The sequence below is a fragment of the Bidens hawaiensis genome, unplaced genomic scaffold (genome assembly GCF_021521415.1).
Source record: "Bidens hawaiensis isolate Kalapana, Puna unplaced genomic scaffold, B.hawaiensis_p1.1 tig00038674_1, whole genome shotgun sequence".
NCBI lineage: Eukaryota > Viridiplantae > Streptophyta > Magnoliopsida > Asterales > Asteraceae > Bidens > Bidens hawaiensis.
Window position 1 is genome coordinate 112,521 of NW_027496805.1, and position 17,735 is coordinate 130,255.

Genomic DNA, 17,735 nt, shown 5'->3' on the forward strand with positions numbered 1-17,735 from the left:
GTGAGTGCGATTTTTACCGCATCCTTCACGGAGCCGGCGGTTACTGCTGCTGCTGAGGAGGCGGCGACCGCGGCGGCGACCACAACGGCGACCACGGCGGCTGCCACCATGCCCGCGCCACCGGCACCTACGGCCGGACCATCAGGTACGCGCAGGGCTTCCCGCCGATCTTTGCCCCCTTCCCGTCTGCCTGACCTGTTGGATGGATTTCCTTTAGGTTCAGGTGATGGGTTTGGCGGCTATCGGCCTGTCATTGACCCTACAGGTGCGTAGGGTTCCTTTCTTTTTCCCTTATGTTTTTCATCATCTTTTCCTTACTGCCTTTGTTTCTTTTGCAGTGTCGGATTCCAATGAAGTGTATGTTCCGCGATGGAACATACGCCGAGGAACAACCCTTCGTACCCCTGTGGAGTGCGTGGACTGGGCTCGCCACGCTGCTCCTCATGGTGCGTTGGGGGAAGCCATGGCTAGCTACCAGGAGGGTAGGCTAACCAATGAGCTTCGGGTTCTCCAAGCCCGGATGCAGCCGCGCGTCGAGCTGCTTTGTCGTGAAAACGACAAGTTGAAAGCAGCTCGCGCCAGGGACGTATCTGAGGCGCGTGCTCTTCGGGAGGAGAACCAACAGCTGGCGGCAGCTGCCGCCGACAAGGAGAAGGCTTTCAAGGCCCTCGAGGTTGAAGTTCAGGCGCGACTCGAGGCCCGCTCCAAGGCTGCCCAAGCTGTGAATGAACAGCTTCGGCTGGCCAGGGAGACTGCGCGAAACGCAACCGAGAGGGCTGCCAAGGCTGAAGCCGTTGCTGAGCCTTTGCGTGTGGAGAATGAGGAGCTCAAGGCCAAATTAGAGGCTCTCCAACGTGCTCATGATGCCTTGGCAATGGAAGATGCCAAGAAACTCCAGGAAATCCTGGACCAGAGGGGGGTGCTTGACCACACCGAGCGGAAACTTAAGGGCGTCGAAGAGGCTGCCGCAAAGGAAGTTTTACTTGCCAACCTTAACAAGAGCGAAGCCGAACGCGCCCATAACGAAGCTCAAGCTGCCCTCCAATGGCTTCTTCGAGAAGCGTTGCCTCAGGTATGTTTAGTTTTATCTTCACGCTTTTCTTTTGTAAGAAAAGGTTCTAATACTTGTATTTTTTCTTTGTAGGTTGTGCGTCGGGTCTTTTCAGAGACCTCTTACGATGATGCTATGACCGCAGCCCTCAACGCTTCTCATGAGGATGGGGAAAAGGCCGGCTTCCTGCTTGGTCTAGGGTTTGTTGAGAAAGGCGTCCCGCCTTCCAACTTCCCTTTGTTCGATGTGGATACCGAAGCCATTTATGACCAAGCATTGAACCAATACGCCGCCTTCCCGCATCCAGTGGTGGAAAAGGTGGACGAAGTAGCTGCTGCTGATGATGGGTTAGCTGTCCTCAAAGCGTTCCTCGAACCACCCCGTTCTTCTGACGGAGCGGGTCCAAGTAGAAGCGGCCCTGAAGCTTGATCCTGAAGATCCCTTCCCATTGCTAAGACTTGTATAGTTTTATTCTCTTAGGCGGGTAGTTACCCGGCCATTCTTGTAATATATTCTTGAAATATTAATCTTTTTGCGTATAAGATTGTTATTTCCTTCTTTGGGTTCCTTGCTTTATAAACTTATGACTTGCATACTTAGTTTAAATTAGCAATTTTCCAAGTGTTTAGAATAAGAACCTTTGAACGTGGTTGATAATGTGTTAAAGTTTCGCTTCCTCCTTCGTGATTGTGCGGGTAGAACCGTCACTTGCACTTGGTAGGATGGCTAAACTTTAACCTTCATCTGACCTGCGTGTAGGTTTTCCTTTTCGAAATTTCTAAGGCATTAAGATAAGTTAACCTTTGAACGTGGTTGATAATAGGAAGTCTTGCTTCCTCTTTCGTGATTGTGCGGGTAGAACCGTCACTTGCACTTAGTAGGATGGCAAAACTTTACCCTTATCTGACCTGCGTGTAGGTTTTTCTCACCTTTTGAGGATAAGTTAACCTTTGAACGTGGTTGATAACAGGAAGTCTTGCTTCCTCTTTCGTGATTGTGCGGGTAGAACCGTCACTTGCACTTAGTAGGATGGCAAAACTTTACCCTTATCTGACCTGCGTGTAGGTTTTCCTTATCCTTTAAGAATTTTGTTTTGAACCGTTCGACGCGCGGTTGTCGATAGGTTAGTGTTCGGTTTCCTTTCATGATTCATGCGGATAGACTGGCACTTTCATTTAATAGGATAATTGAACTCTTCCCCTTCAACTGACCTGCGTGAAGGTTTGTCAAGTTATTGGGTTCGTGCGGGTAGGACCGCCTTCCCACGCAACGACTTCACGTAATGTGAACGCCGTCACCAGTGTTGCATAGTTTAACCGTTCGACGCGCGGTTGTTGATAGGTTATTATTCAGTTTCCTTTAATGATTCATGCGGATAGACCGGCACTTTCATTTTTGGGTGCTGAACTTTTTCCCAAACTGACCTGCGTGAAGGTTTGTCACGTTATTGGGTTCGTGCGGGTAGGACCGCCTTCCCATGCAATGACTTCACGTAATTATGCGGTGAAAACCGGCATATTAGTGTTCAGAAAAGTATGAATGTAAAATCATCAGCTTCGATGTTCTTAAAGAGAATCATTTCCATTAGAAGTGGCTCTTGGCCTTTTCTTTACAAATTGGAATTGATTTACATGCAGACTGTGTAAATGAGCTCCCTTCCATGTTGGGATGGGAGTGCCATCGAGCCGATACGCACCTGGTTCGGGATCTCGTTCTTTACGCAGCATGTAGTCTCGATTTTGAAGCTGGAATTGATTCGTGTCTTCCCCAGCTGAGGTTCTATACGCACCCGCCTGCTCAGCCTTTATTGTGCCACGAGGTGCGCGAGCGTCCCATCTCTGACAAATGCTTCGACCATGTCCTTTACGTCTATGCATTCTTCAGTGTTGTGGCCTTTTGTCTTGTGGAAGTCACAGTATTTGCTCCGATCAGCATCGTGACGATGTCGGATTATTGGAGGCTTTGGCCATGGGAGCTCTTCAGTGGCGAATATCTCAGTGACGCTTTTGGTGAGTGGCGTCCATCTGGAGTTCCGGTGCGACTGTGCATTATCCCTTCCGCCCACTCGATGTTGCAAGCCGGATGAGGTGTCAAAGTTTACCCTTGACTGCCAAATGCCTAGCTTTCGCTTTTTATTTAGTCTGGCGGTGAGAACGTTGTCTTCTCTCGTCTTCTGAGTGTAGAGGTGTGTGCTCTGTGGGAGATCTCTACCCAGTTGCTTCTCTGTTTCCGCATAGCGTTTTGCTGCTGTCATGATGCCATCCCATGTGGATGGCATGCCATCTTTACCCGTTAGGGTGCGGATGAGCTCTGGGTCATGTGCGCCCTGGATGAAGGCAGCGCGAACAAGATCTTCGCTGATATTGCCCAAACTTAGCTTCTTTGAGTTGAAGCGAGTGATGAAGTTTGGCAGAGATTCATCTTCCTCTCGTAAGCATTTGAGGATTGTCCATTGCTCCTCGGTATACTTCCGTTGCTGGCTGAAGTGTTGGCTAAACTTCTGTTGGAAGTCTGCCCAGTCGTAGATGTGGTTGACCGGTAGACGATCAAACCAAGCTCTAGCAGCCCCAACAAGCGTCATTTGGAACATGTAGCACCACGTGGGTTCCGTCCAATTGCTGACGGTTGCCCCCGCTATGAACCTGTTCAAATGATCGTCTGGATCAGATAAACCGTCATATGTGCCTATGTTAGGCATTTGTTTGGCACTCTTTGGGGCGATTGCTTCCGCAATGTCCCTTGCAAACTTGGACATTCCTGCATTTGCAACGTTTGGTCTGAACGTTTTGGAGAAGTCTCGTGGACTTCCACCTGTGCTTTTTGGTTTGAAGGCTTGTCCAAAATGCCTTTTCGGTTGGGATTCCGTTTCCTTACGCTTCCCTTTTGCCCTATGGCGAGGGTTCGCGTCGGAGTCGGATTCCTCCGAGTCATCCTCCCAGTACTCGAATTCGTCGGCCTGTTGCACGGAACGCAAGCGTTCGTCCAACTCAGCCTGGAATTCCTTTTGTCGTGCCTCCGCCCATGCCTTAACTTCATCGAGAGTCTGGCGGGGGAGTCTTCGTTTCTCAAACTGGGTATCGGTGGATCCCAGTAGGCGATCATTTACTGCACTTGCCCCAGCTTTGGTAAGTGGGGTAGTGTTCGTAAAATTTACTTCACTTGCCCCGGCTTCGGTAGCCGGGGTAGTGTTCGTAAAAACTGTGTTGCCGGTATTCCCCCTAGTAGCTGGGGTTGTGGTTACCGGAATTTCTCTAACCATCTTTGTAAAAGTTTGAAAAAACTGGAGAAAATTGTAGTTCTAGCTTTATGCACGGATGGCGCCAATGAAGAAACACTAACCGGACCCCGGGCAGATTACTGGTAACCTGGGGGTTAGATAGATGTTTCCCACGAGGGGTTAGACCCTTAGAAGATGGTTCTTCTGATAACCTGCAAAACAGACACCGTGAGCTCGTCACTGAGAAGGGGGGGTTCCTCCTTGTGACCACCCTCCGGCGTGAGAATCAGACTAGATTGCTCTTTAAATATAAAAGTATATTAAGAGATTGCTAGAGCAGATATCAGGTATATTATGATGATAATGTGATAATGTAATGTGTTTAGATGATCATACCATTTGGGGTATTTATAGCCGAAGGTAGGTTTCCAAGGAGGTATGGCCGGCTGCTACAGTGTTCCTGTTCATCAACAGTAGCCTACGCACGTGCCCTGCTGGTAGTTGGTGGGTAGGCAGCGGCTGATAGTGACCAGGCCTGCTGCGTACTATTCCCTTTCCACCAACTGCCGGCTATGCACGTGGTATGACAGTAGTTGGTGAGTAGGCAGCGGCTAATAGTGATACAGTACAGGAGCATGCTGCTCGTCATACTGTATCAGTGAGCTGTCGTATCTCTGATCAGATCTTTCGCCCATACCTCGTCAGGTACAGTAAAAGATCCTTCAGTATACGGACTGGCTTATTTGGGCGGGAGTATTCCCCCTCCCGCCTCTGTGCGGGATTGCTCCCGGCTTGGCTCATTCCTTCAGGTGACACTGAATGATCGAGAGCTAAGTGCCTTGTGCGTGTAGCCATGCTGCGCGGGTGGCCTTCCCTAATGGCTTGTATCCGAGGCTGCGGGGACAGGCGGAGTCCTTCACCATTGGGAGGCATTTCCTGCGGGACCAGCTTGCGTACTGCGCGTAAGGACGTCACGTCTCTGAGCATGGTTGGTTCTGCGGATCCAGTTGGTCTCTGCGCAGACTTCCCTGTTTAAGGTGAGTCTTGCGGGTCCAACTGGGCTCTGCTGGGACCTACCTCTTCAAGAACCTATTACACTAATAACGTGTTAATCAATGAGATCAGATAAAATATAGTATCCATTAGACAAGCAGTTTTTAAGGTACTAAAAAGTTAATGTAAGTTGAATTCGAAGTTGAGACCTCTATAAGAGAGATTGAGACACTTATCATTGTACTATCTTATTGAAGAATTCTGTAATAACTCAAAGTTGATGAAATAAGAATGATAAACTTTAATTCATAATATTCTGTAAAAAAAAAGTTGTAATTTCAAGAACTTACTATAACCAGTATGCTGCTAGCCAATGTCATCATGTCCAACACGGTTTGTGCTGGAGCGTGGACATATGGTCTTTATGGGACTAAAGACTAAAGACAAAAAACTAGTGAAAACTGAATTTAAACTCGAGATCTGTACCAGAGGGAGTCAAGCATGTTTAACATTGTCAATTTAACAACACACCTTTCATGTCTAAACAAATTGCGTTGATGATATGTGAAATGCCACTTGCTTCAGTGATAAGACTACGTTAAAAAACTCATGTTTCGGTGAATTCAATCAAACTCGCAAGCTCGAGTCTCCCCTTCGCTTTCCAGTTTAATTGTTGGTGTGGGTTTGCCCTTGTTGATATTTATTTATGGGAGTTGTTATTTAGAGTGAGAGGGTGTATGTAAAAAAGAAAATGTGTGTTAAATAGGTATATGAATAGCAAAAAAAGAGGTTATATTTAATTTCAACTTACTTTCGTATTTTAATTTGCTGTCTTTCCTTTTTTTCTTCTCTTTTTTAATTTGTTTAAATTTTCTAAATTTTTTTAGAAACTAGTGCCTTTTGTTATTCGATTTTTTAATAATTACCATCAATGTTTACGTTCGACATATTTTTTTCTCGTTTCAGATTACCTTTGTATTTTAATTTTTATCTCTTCTCTATTTTATTTGTTTGAATTTTCATAACTTCTTTTACAGGCTAAAGCTTGAAATGCTAAATTTGGGTTTTGTCTTTTCGATTATTTTCTAAACTACCGACATAACATGTATGTTTCAATCTTTAAAACAGAGTTGTCACAACTTTATACGATTCTTTTTATGTATTTAACTTGCCACGTAACACGAGCATTATTTACTAGTTAAATACAATATGTGTAGTCATATTGATGTTGGATGGACATTAATTTCATTTTGGCCCTACCAAGTTTGCTTATAACCCTTTTATTGAACATTTATTTATTTTTTTTTCAATGCCATAGAACAAACAATTTGGACCAAATTTGTGGCAAACTCAACTTGGCCACGTTACTTTACTAAAATATAAATTTAGACCACAAGGATTCTTTCAATTATATTAAATTAATTTTCCTTTTGAGAATATACTTTTATAGTTTGACTTTTACCTTGAATTTTCTATAGTAAAGATTTATTTAGATTTACGGCGTGAATGGTTGAATACTATGATGTATAGTCTATGCCTTTAGAGTCAATGATAGTTGATTAGAGTAATTGAAAATAACTTAGGTTTTTGACCATTAATTATGGTTATTGATGGGTAGGTTGGGTTGATTATGGTCATTGATGGTTAACTAGGGTGAATAATAGTCGATCAAGGTAATTGGTGGTTAATTGGGGTCAACTAGGGCGACCTAGAGCTATTGTGGCTCTCAAGATTTGTTAGGGTTTGTTTCTTGCTCGGAACTAGAGGTGGGCAAATAAACCGGTTAACCGAACCGACCCGAAAATCAAACCGGTTTGAAACTGATTATGTAGAAACCGGTTTATATCCAATTGAAACCGTAGGTTCGGAACCGTTTTGTAGTTTTCTTCACCAAAACCGATTCTAAACCGGTTAAACGAACAGAAACCGGGCGATAACCGGTCAAAACCCGAACTGAAACCGATGATAACCTAGTCAAGCAACCGGTTTCAACCTGAACCGAAACCGGTCATAAACCGGTTTTTACTTTTATTGACCAAACCGAACCGGTTTTGAGTTTTAAACCGATTTATGCACCTCTACTCATAACACCCAAACACAAATGTATTTTTTAATGGAAAATTGGATTGTACTAATCCAAGCTATTAACTATTGGCTATTAATAATCCCAACTTACAATGTGACTATTGATAATCCTAACTTTTAGTTTTATTACCCATAATAATCTTAGTTTAATAAATCACTAACTCCGTTAGTTTTGTTCTTTAAATTATTATGAAATTACCTAAATACCCTTCTTTAAATAAAAAAGAAATACAAATTAATTAGTTGGACCCACATCTATACTAAAATAATTTATAAAACTATTGTCCCGTCGTCTTTCCACCGGTGGGTGGTGACCACCACAGTAGACAACTATTCCGGCCACCACCAAAGATAACCGCTTCCAACAAACACACCAAATCGAACTGCAAGTCAACATATGCATATTTGAAATTCTTATTCTTGCCATCAACATTTATCTTCCCTATGTTACTGAGAAAAATAAACCAGTCACAACAGAGACACCGATTTCTACCGGAGGTTGTATCGGTATTTGGGTAATTTCACAACAACTTAAAGAACAAAACTAACGGAGTTAATGATTTGCTAGACTGAGATTGTTATGGGTAACAAAGCTGAAAATTGGGATTGTCACTAGTCATAATATAAGTTGGGATTATTAATGGCCAAGGTTAACAGTTTGGATTATTACCATCCAATTTTCCTTTTTTAATAGACGAAATAGATCTTAATACTATAGGGTTCAAAATTGCAAATATTTTAAAGCTTAGGCACTTAATTGTCTTTTCACACCTATATATTTAAAATGGCCAGGACTGATGTCAAATTCAGAAGCATCTTAAATTATTACTTTGGTAAAACTTTGTATTCATATGTACTTTGGTCAAGATTTTTATCACATGTTCTTCTTTTCTAGAAGACATATAAATGATAATAATTAAAAAAATAGATTTGTCCGGCCATACCCTTACTAATATTTACCTGGTCGTGTTGTGCATGTCACATATGTTGTTATAGACAATACTATAAGTTGTAACATACTAACATCTACTCTCGTGTGTTCTGCGTTACCAAGATCACAACGTTGTTTTAGGTCATTGGAGTGGACAAATGCTGGCGTGACACTCAACACGTTTTTATATGTTATATATGTGTTTGTGTATTTGATCTTGGGGACAGCATATATAAACAACCACACGATAGATAAGCCCAAAAGAAAGAAGTGTGAAGATTTTGAAGTTGTTTTTGACTTTGACATGAATTGAATTCGGACATTGTTTATGTGATTACCATTAGGTGGATTTTTTGTTTCTTAATTGTACAATATTGTTTTGGGTTGATTTTGGTTACTTACGATGACTTGATGCGATTAAAAATTTTCTTCGCGCATCTCGGGACTTAAAAATTATGGCACCAAATGAAGAGATGTTATCATAATACTCCCATGAGTCCCACCTAAGAACATTTAACTTGGAGCTATCATGTTTGTCAAAAGCCAAAACGTCCAAAACATGTTGATAATTAAGGACAAATATACCTTATGAACCCATCATCTCTTTTATCCACGACTTATGTGAGATTCAACTAAGATAATACGATATTACTTGTCACATAAATGATTAAGGTCATTAGAGTTATCTGATGTACCAACACATATGATCCAGTGCCAATACAAACCCTACCCTACAAGAACACACTAAAAAAGAAAAGAAAAACAATGAGTTTACACATTACGTATTGGAATTTTGTGTTGTTATTGAACTTGTGACAACCGCATAATCACTAAAGTTGAACACAAAGAGACCACATATTGATTACAAGAATATGAGATAATCACATTGCTTCTTACCTTAAATTTTGAAACCTAGAAAATTTTTGAGAAAAATATATAAACATCATCTCTTGGTTACCTTTTATACTTCTGGTTTTCAAGATCACTAGATTCATGCATGACTAATTTAACATGTCAATCTACTTGTATATTCATTCATTTGTGCGCCCTCCCGATTCATCCATGTTATCAGTAATATTATTAATGTTAATAAGAAAATATTTTTTTTACATGTAATCGTTCACACAAGCAGTTACATCATAAAAAACTAACGAGGTTAGCCTCCGTTTGAAAGAGGCTTGGTAAAGGAAAATATGTTGAAAGTTAGGACTGTCCTGATATATTTAATAAGTTGGGTGTAACGCCGCACAATTAGTCAAAATTGAGATTATTAAAATCCAATATCTTATTTTCAAAAGGTTTATTTCAACGGAATTGTTTAATGTGCTTGGTTTCAATTCAACTGATCTAGACTTGGCTTGCCATCTTTACGCATAATGTGCAAGATACCATTAACAATCTCAACTACTTAATGTAAGTCGTGTTATATTAGTTGTTACATATATAAGAAACCTTGTCATGCCAATAAATGGCTAAGAGTTGCCACGATCTTTACAATCGACTTTTATCGAAGTAGAAATTTAACACCAAGATTCTTTGAATAATAATGTTATGAAACTACAGGGTTTAAATTTCAACTTTTTAAAACTGTCGGGACTAATGTCAAGATTTACAAGCTTCTAAAGCATGTTTGGGATTGGGTCTGAAAAATGTTTATTGGCTTATTAACGTTTTCAAAAAGCCAATAAGTTAAAATGTGTTTGACAATCACAAAATTTTTTTTTATTTTAACTTTTTGAAAGAGTTTAAAAATAGTTTTCCAAAAGCCTCAAATCCTAACTTTTTAAAAAAACCAATAAACATTTTTCAAACTTAATCTCGAAAATTACATTCATATACTGTGCTTTTGGTAAAGATTTTTTTCACACGTTTTTATTTTTCTAAAAGACATAAAATTAAAAAATAGATAAATAAAAAAGAAAGATTTTATCTGACTATACACTTTGAGATTTTATCTAGTCATCTATGTCGGCAAGATATTTAAATGGACTAATTTAATGTTGCTAAATCATCACTACAGTGATAGTTGCATATTTAATATCTTACATTACATTAATCAATATTATTCATTTATTTGTATTATCCATTAACGCATCCGATGATTGAAACATTGTAAAGAATTTTGGATCCGTCACTATGGGACTCGTTGCCAGAGACTTGTACGGAGATGATTCCCACCCAAGCAAATTTAACTATGCATAACTCTCCTATTCGTCGAAACCCAAAGTGCCCAAAACGCGTTGATGGTATTTATTATTTAAGATCAAATTCTTATGAACTCGCCATCTCTTTCGTCTATAACCGATATGAGATTCTGCCAAGACATTATAATAGTAACCAGTGGCGAAGCTTGGGCGAGTTCGTCAGGAGGGTCAGACTCAAAATGTATTAAAAATTTCATAAACGCAGGTGGGCAGGCTCAAAGTTTAAGTCGAAAACGGGTAAATCTACACTACGTATAAAAATTTTCGGACGAAAACAAGTAAATTTACACCGCTGCAAAAAAGGAGGGGGGGAACTAAGCTTCGGCCCGATAGTAACCAACACATTTATAGAATTCACTAGAATTATCTTATGCAAGTCCAACACCAATTCAATCGCTACCTTGTAAGAATACACAAAGGAGAAAAACGACAAGTTTACACATTACATATTTAGAAAAAGAAGAAAAAAACAAGTTTACACATTACGTATTGCGGAAATAGGTACTATTATCAAACTCGTGACAACCGCACAAACACTTAGATTGAACACGAGAGACCATATATTAGTTACAAAGAATATGACATAATCTCGTTGCTTTTTACCTTTAAATTTTGAAACCTAGAAAGATGTTGAGGAAAATATATAAACATCATCCCTTGGTTACCTTTTATACTTCTGGCTTTCGGGATCGCTAGATTCATGTATGACTTATTTAACATGTTATCTACTTGTATATCCATTCATTTGTGCGCCCTCCTGATTCATCCATGTCTATAAAGATGCTGACCGCCTGCACGATGACAAGGCTTTTTATGTTGTGTGGCGCACGCATAAAATGGTGAATTAAAATGTTAACGGGTGTCTGCCATTGTGTTTGCAAGTTGAAAACAATCGTTTCGGTATAGTGAAACTAGTAATGATTGTGTGATTATATAAGACCAATTTATATGTAAATCCTTACATAATCAGAATTTATCAAAACTGAAACAACTATATACAGCCTGGGCCGTTTCAAGAGATTTAGGGCCTTTAAAGCGAGGCTTTTTGATAAATAAAGTTTGCAACTTTACATTTACCTTTTTAATATAAAATTGATTTTTTTGGTTTTTTATGTAATATATTTAAAATTAGTTCATTTAAGACTATTTTAAAATCTATAAAATAGTCTATCAATTAAAAATCAGTTTAGTTAAAAATATATCTATAAACAAAATATTCGCTGTAGTAGCTAATAGCTTTGCCCTCGAGATGGCGGTTTCGGCTCTTAAAACCCAATTAAGAGTAAGTCGCTCAATTTGGGTTGTATTGTGATAACGGGTCAAAATGCAAAATTAGCTAAAAGAAAAATGGAAAAAAATGGTTAAGCGGTCAATAACTGCCTAATACTTTAAATCTTTTTTTAAATGTACTTATACTATTAATATGATAATATAGTTTTTGTAATCTTATATTCACAAAGACAAAAACAGTGTTGGCAGGGTGGCCCGATCCAGCCCATTTTGAGCCACACACATGACATAGGAAATAAACGTACCTTTCCAATTCGAGGCCGTTCTTTCACTTTTTCCAGGCTGTTTCGAATATGAGAGACCGCTCCCCAGCATTTCAATGTATTTGCCACGTCATCAAGCCTCAACAAGTACTCTTCTTCAGTCAGAGGAAAGGATCTCTGTGACGCAAATTAATAAACAAAATATCCGAGCTCAATGTTTGCAGCCATAAACTTCAATCAAAAGATATAGCTTACCTGCTCCATGTACTTCCACATGACATTCATTGCAAGTAGATTTTTACCCATGAAATCCTGCACCATATTGAAGCAATAAGTTTCTTTTTATGTAACCGTGAGAACCCTATGGGTAAACACCGTGCAATCACGGGACCAACCAATACCTTGCTAAGGGGGTTAAAAGCAGAAAACCAGTATTCAAACCTAAGACCTATGCTAGAGGGGCACAGGCGCTTACCACCAGGCATGTAAACCATCAGAACGCTCAGTGAACCGTTTAATAAACGAACGAAAATGAACAAAATCTTATGTTCATTTAGTTAAAAGAACAAACATACATGCCTCGTTCGTTCATTTATGTTCGTGAATGTTCGGTTACGTTTGTTCATTTACGTTCATTTATGTTTGTTAGCTTACGTTTGTTTAAGTTCATTAATATATTCATCTAATTTTTTTACGCCCATTACAATTTTGTCTAGTTCCAATAACTTTTTAGCTCAATTATGTTCGTTCATTTATGTGTGAGAGTCGTACATTTATACTTTCAGTGAACATGAACAAGAAAACCTCGTTCGTGTTTTATCGTTTGTTTGGTTAAAAGGTAAACAAACAAACACGAACATCGTTCGGTTTGTTTACAGGCCTACTTACCACTGCTTCACCCCCTTGAAGGTTTTAGTAGGAACTTCAAGTGTGATGGAATAAGAATGATAAATATCAAATCCTAGAACTAAAGAAAGATTGCAAATACAGCTTGTACCTTCTTTATAAGTTGAACATCATAGGATCGTCCGTATTTCTTCCTAATAAGTGTTGCCAAATCAATACCAGAAAAAGCAGAATCGTCTGCACCGATAAGTCTTTCTAGATTCTCTCTGAGGAGTTCATTGTTGACCTGTAAGCTATAGGTCAATCTTTGCAGCTAAGATACAGTATCTATGTATGCATTTATGTCTATCATATAACACAGAACAGAAGTAAATAACACGGTGCATAAAACAAACTCTATTAAGAAAAGGTAATAATATTATTCAATGCCTGATAATAGTATTCTTGTGCCCTCAAAGTTACAAAAGATCTCAGCCATCTCTTTATAATGTGAAACTATACTTAGAGGCTATAAAATTGAAACAAAATATATACTTACTGATTCAGGTTCACTATCAGAAGACTCGTCTTCATTTGCACTGTCATCAGAATCATTTCTTTTTGCATCATCATCCATCTTACTAGAACATATATGATGCCAACGTTTACCTATACAAGAACCATGTACAGTGTACTGCCTCTGGAAAATTACTGATTTACTGCCAGAAGGACCTAAACCTGAATCACTCAAGCATGGTAAATTACGATTATGTCCTCTCGAAACATACTCATGACCCCCAAATGACCACGTACAAGGAAGACTGGCCTGAACACCTACCATATTCTGCAAACAACATCATGGATTATTCATCAAGTTCTGGTGAAATTTGAAGGTGATAAAAGCATTCATCATTTTAATCCCGCTATTAGTTTTTTTTATCTTTTAAACATTTTTTTTATCTTCATGCTATTTCATTTTGCAAGAAAAGACAATGCAACGCTGGTACATTTAAATACGTGAACTCACTTAAATTGTAGGTATTTGTGAAATTAATGATAAAAGTCGATTACTGGCACACTTGTTACATTTGTGGAGGTTATGTATATGGTTATTTTGCTGGCATGGATGTCAAGTAGACTCTTTTGTTGACCTAGAACACAATCCTATCAATTTTAATTGATTTATACTTGTATGATACAAAATTATCAACCTCACCAATTTGACATGTTTAAGTGGTATCAAGTAATTTTATAACATTCTTTTCACATGAACACGCATTTTAGACAAGTTTGGGGACTGCAATATATCAAGATTTGAATAAAAGGTATTAACCCTTTTCCAAATCCCAAAACTGATGTGATTTTATTATCATTTGGAAAGCGAAAATGTTTATTAGCAGCAGTCTTGAACCTCTTTAAAGTTTAAAGTCTCTATTTTATATAAAGTTTGGATACAAAATCCGTAACATTTGACCATGTAAGTCAAAATTGACATCCACATTCAGGGTCATATATTCATCATAACTTTTATTCTATTATTCTTACACATGCTCTAGGGCAAAATTACCTTCGAAAACCTAGTAATGGATTATCCCATTATACATCATATTCATCCTAGAAGTAGTTTTGATTTCATAAATTACACCTACAATCTCGAATTCTCACACCACAGCTAGCAGTTTTTAGATCCAAAATCTACACAGAATATGCTGCATACTCAACACAAGCATTCGCCTATTGCAATTAAACAGTCACCGTATTTTATTAAGTAATCAGTTAATCTAACTCCTAATTTCTTTATTAAGCGCCTCATTAACTTGCTACCATCTACACACACACACTATAAACGTCTCAGGAAAAATTACCTTCGAAAACTTAGTGATCGATTATCCTACTGTACATCAAAATCAACCTAACTTTTTTGAGTTCGTAAATTCCACCTACAATCGCGAATTCTCACACCATACCTAGCAGCTTTCAGATCCAAAATCTACACAAGCATTTGCCTATAGCAATTGAGCGGTAAGTAATCAGGTAGCCTAACTCCTAATTTCTCGATTAAGCATGCTCATTCACTTGCTAACATCTATGGACATTCAATTTCTTCAGAATGAAAAGTAATCAGTTAACCTAACTCCTAATTTCTGATTAAATGCTTTTATTCACTCGCTAACATCAATAAGCATCCAGTTCCTTCACAATGAAAAGAAATTAGCTAACCTGACACCTTCATTCACTTGCTAACACCTATAAACATTCTACTTCTTCAAAATGAAAAATAATAAGTTAACCTAACTCCTAATTTCTAGATTATGTGCCTTCATTCACTTGCTAGCATACACTATAAACATTCGATTTCTGCCGAACTAAAATCAATCAGTTAACCTAACTCTTTATTTCTTAATTAGGCACCTTCATTCACTTGCTAACATACACTATAAACATTCAATTTCTTCAAAATGAAAAGCAATCAGCCAACCTAATTTCTCAATTAAGCGCCTTCATTCATTCGCTAACATCCATAAGCATTCAATTTCTTCATAATGAAAAGTAATCAGTTAACCTAACTCCTAATTTCTCGATTTAACACCTTCATTCTCTTGCTAGCATACACTATAAACATCCAAGTCCTTCAGAATGAAAAGTAATCAGCTAACCTAATTAGTAATCAGCTAACCTAACTCCTAATATCTCGATTAAACACCTTCATTGACTCGCCAACATCTAAACATTCCATTTCTTCAGAATAAAAAGTAATCAGTTAACCTAACTCCTGATTTCTCGATTATAACATCTATAAAATTCAAAATGCTTCATAATGACAAGTAATCAGTTAACCTAACTCCTAATTTCTCAATTAAGCACCTTCATTCACTCGCTAACATCTATAAACATTCCATCCTTCAAAACAAAAGGTAATCAATTAACCTAACTCCTAATTTCTCGATTAAGCGCATTCACACAAAGTAGCCAACTCCTAAGTTCTCAATTAAGCACATTCATTCACTTGCTAGCATACTAAAGCTAATCAGTTAATCTAACTCCTGATTTCTCGATTATAACATCTGTAAACATTCATTTTCTTCAGAATGAAAAGTAATCAGTTAACCTAACTACTAATTTCTCGATTAAGCACATTCATTCACTAGCTAACATCCATAAACATTCATTTTCTTCAGAATGAAAAATAATCAGTTAACCTAACTCCTAATTTCTCTATTAAGCACATTCACACAGTTAACCTAACTCCTAATTTCTCGATTAAGCACATTCATTCACTTGCTAACACACAAAAATAAATCAGTTAACCTAACTCCTGATTTCTCGATTATAACATCTATAAACATTCGTTTTCTTCAGAATGAAAAATAGTCAGTTAACCTAACTCCTAATTTCTCAATTAAGCACATTTATTCACTCGCTAACATCTATAAACATTCCATTTCTTCAAAACAAAAGGGAATCAATTAACCTAACTCCTAATTTCTCGATTAAGCGCATTCTCACAGTTAACCTAACTCCTAATTTCTTGATTAAGTGCATTCACACAGTTAACCTAACTCCTAGGTTCTCAATTAAGCACATTCATTCACTTGCTAGCATACAAAAACTAATCAGCTAACCTAACTCCTGATTTCTCGATTATAACATCTATAAACATTCATTTTCTTCAGAATGAAAAGTAATCAGTTAACCTACCTCCTAATTTCTCGATTAAGCACATTCATTCACTCACTAACATCCATAAACATTCTACTTCTTCAAAATGAAAAGTAATCAGTTAACCTAACTCCTGATTTCTCGATTATAACATCTATAAACATTCATTTTCTTCAGAATGAAAAGTAATCAGTTAACCTAACTCCTGATTTCTCGATTATAACATCTATAAACATTCAATTTCTTCAGAATGAAAAGTAATCAGTTAAACTAACTCCTAATTTCTCGATTAAGCACATTCATTCACTAACTAATATCCATAAACATTCAATTTCTTCAGAATGAAAAGTAAATCAATTAACCTAACTCCTAATTTCTCGATTAAGCGCATTCATTCACTCACTAACATCCATAAACATTCAATTTCTTCATAATCAAAAGTAATCAATTAACCTAACTCTTAATTTCTCGATTAGGCGCATTCTTTCACTTGCTAACATATGAAAAGTAATCAGTTAACCTAACTCCTAATTTCTCGATTAGCACATTCATTCACTCACTAACATCCATAAACATTCAATTTCTTCAGAATGTAAAGTAATCAGTTAACCTAACTCCTAATTTCTCAATTAAGCACCTTCACACAGTTAACCTAACTCCTAATTTCTCGATTAATCACATTCATTCACTCGCTAACATCTATAAACATTCGATTTAACACAAATTTCCTCAACAGAATCGATTAACACAGATTTAGGATCAATTTAAACAAAATTTAGAGCAGAATGATGAGAACGAAGCTTACCGGAGGTCAGTAAACTGAACGGAGAACTGAATCGAGAGTACGGTGGTGAATGAACGGAAGAAGGATATATATATGTATATGTGGTGAAGGTGTGAAGTGAAGTGAAGTGATCATAACCGTTGATATCAGTAACCACAATTTGCGTCACGCAATCTGTTAATATCTGGCTTTTACTTGCACGCTATAACTGTTTATGTTCTTCGGTTCGGTATGTGCACGGTTCGGGTTTTGTTGGTTTTGGGCTAAACCCGAACCACGAATTGAAACTTCAGTTTTTAACTTTTGAAAACTGTTCGGTTTTGATATTTTTTGTTTGAGTTCAATTCGTTTTTTTCAGTTTTGGTGTTTGAGCTTGAAATTTTTGTTGGAAAAATGAATATTTGGCATAAAATAATGGATTTGGGAAGAAATTATTTTGTTGTTTAATAACTAATTGAGTGTTATATATATGTGCTAAACTATTTGAGTTAT

General features: G+C 37.9%; 1 protein-coding gene across 1 annotated transcript; it reads right to left on the reverse strand.

Moving 5' to 3' along the window:
• Positions 1–10,944: 10,944 nt before the first annotated feature.
• On the reverse strand, positions 10,945–17,399 carry LOC143590593 (uncharacterized). The gene is made up of 6 exons (XM_077071028.1): positions 17,265–17,399; positions 13,359–13,643; positions 12,972–13,106; positions 12,230–12,286; positions 12,017–12,151; positions 10,945–11,272 (listed from the first exon to the last, which is right to left on the reverse strand). Exons 2-6 carry the CDS (start codon positions 13,638–13,640, stop codon positions 11,207–11,209), a joined length of 675 nt encoding a protein of 224 aa, XP_076927143.1. The 5' UTR covers positions 13,641–13,643; positions 17,265–17,399; the 3' UTR covers positions 10,945–11,206.
• Positions 17,400–17,735: the final 336 nt, after the last annotated feature.

Excerpts from the sequence above, each read along its gene's own strand:
- LOC143590593 (XM_077071028.1), bottom strand. The coding sequence starts at position 13,640 with ATGGTAGGTGTTCAGGCCAGTCTTCCTTGTACGTGGTCATTTGGGGGT. Across the intron at positions 12,287-12,971 it reads ATGTTCAACTTATAAAGAAG|GATTTCATGGGTAAAAATCT; the intron begins GTACAAGCTGTA and ends AATATGGTGCAG. Across the intron at positions 12,152-12,229 it reads TGTGGAAGTACATGGAGCAG|AGATCCTTTCCTCTGACTGA; the intron begins GTAAGCTATATC and ends TTTGCGTCACAG.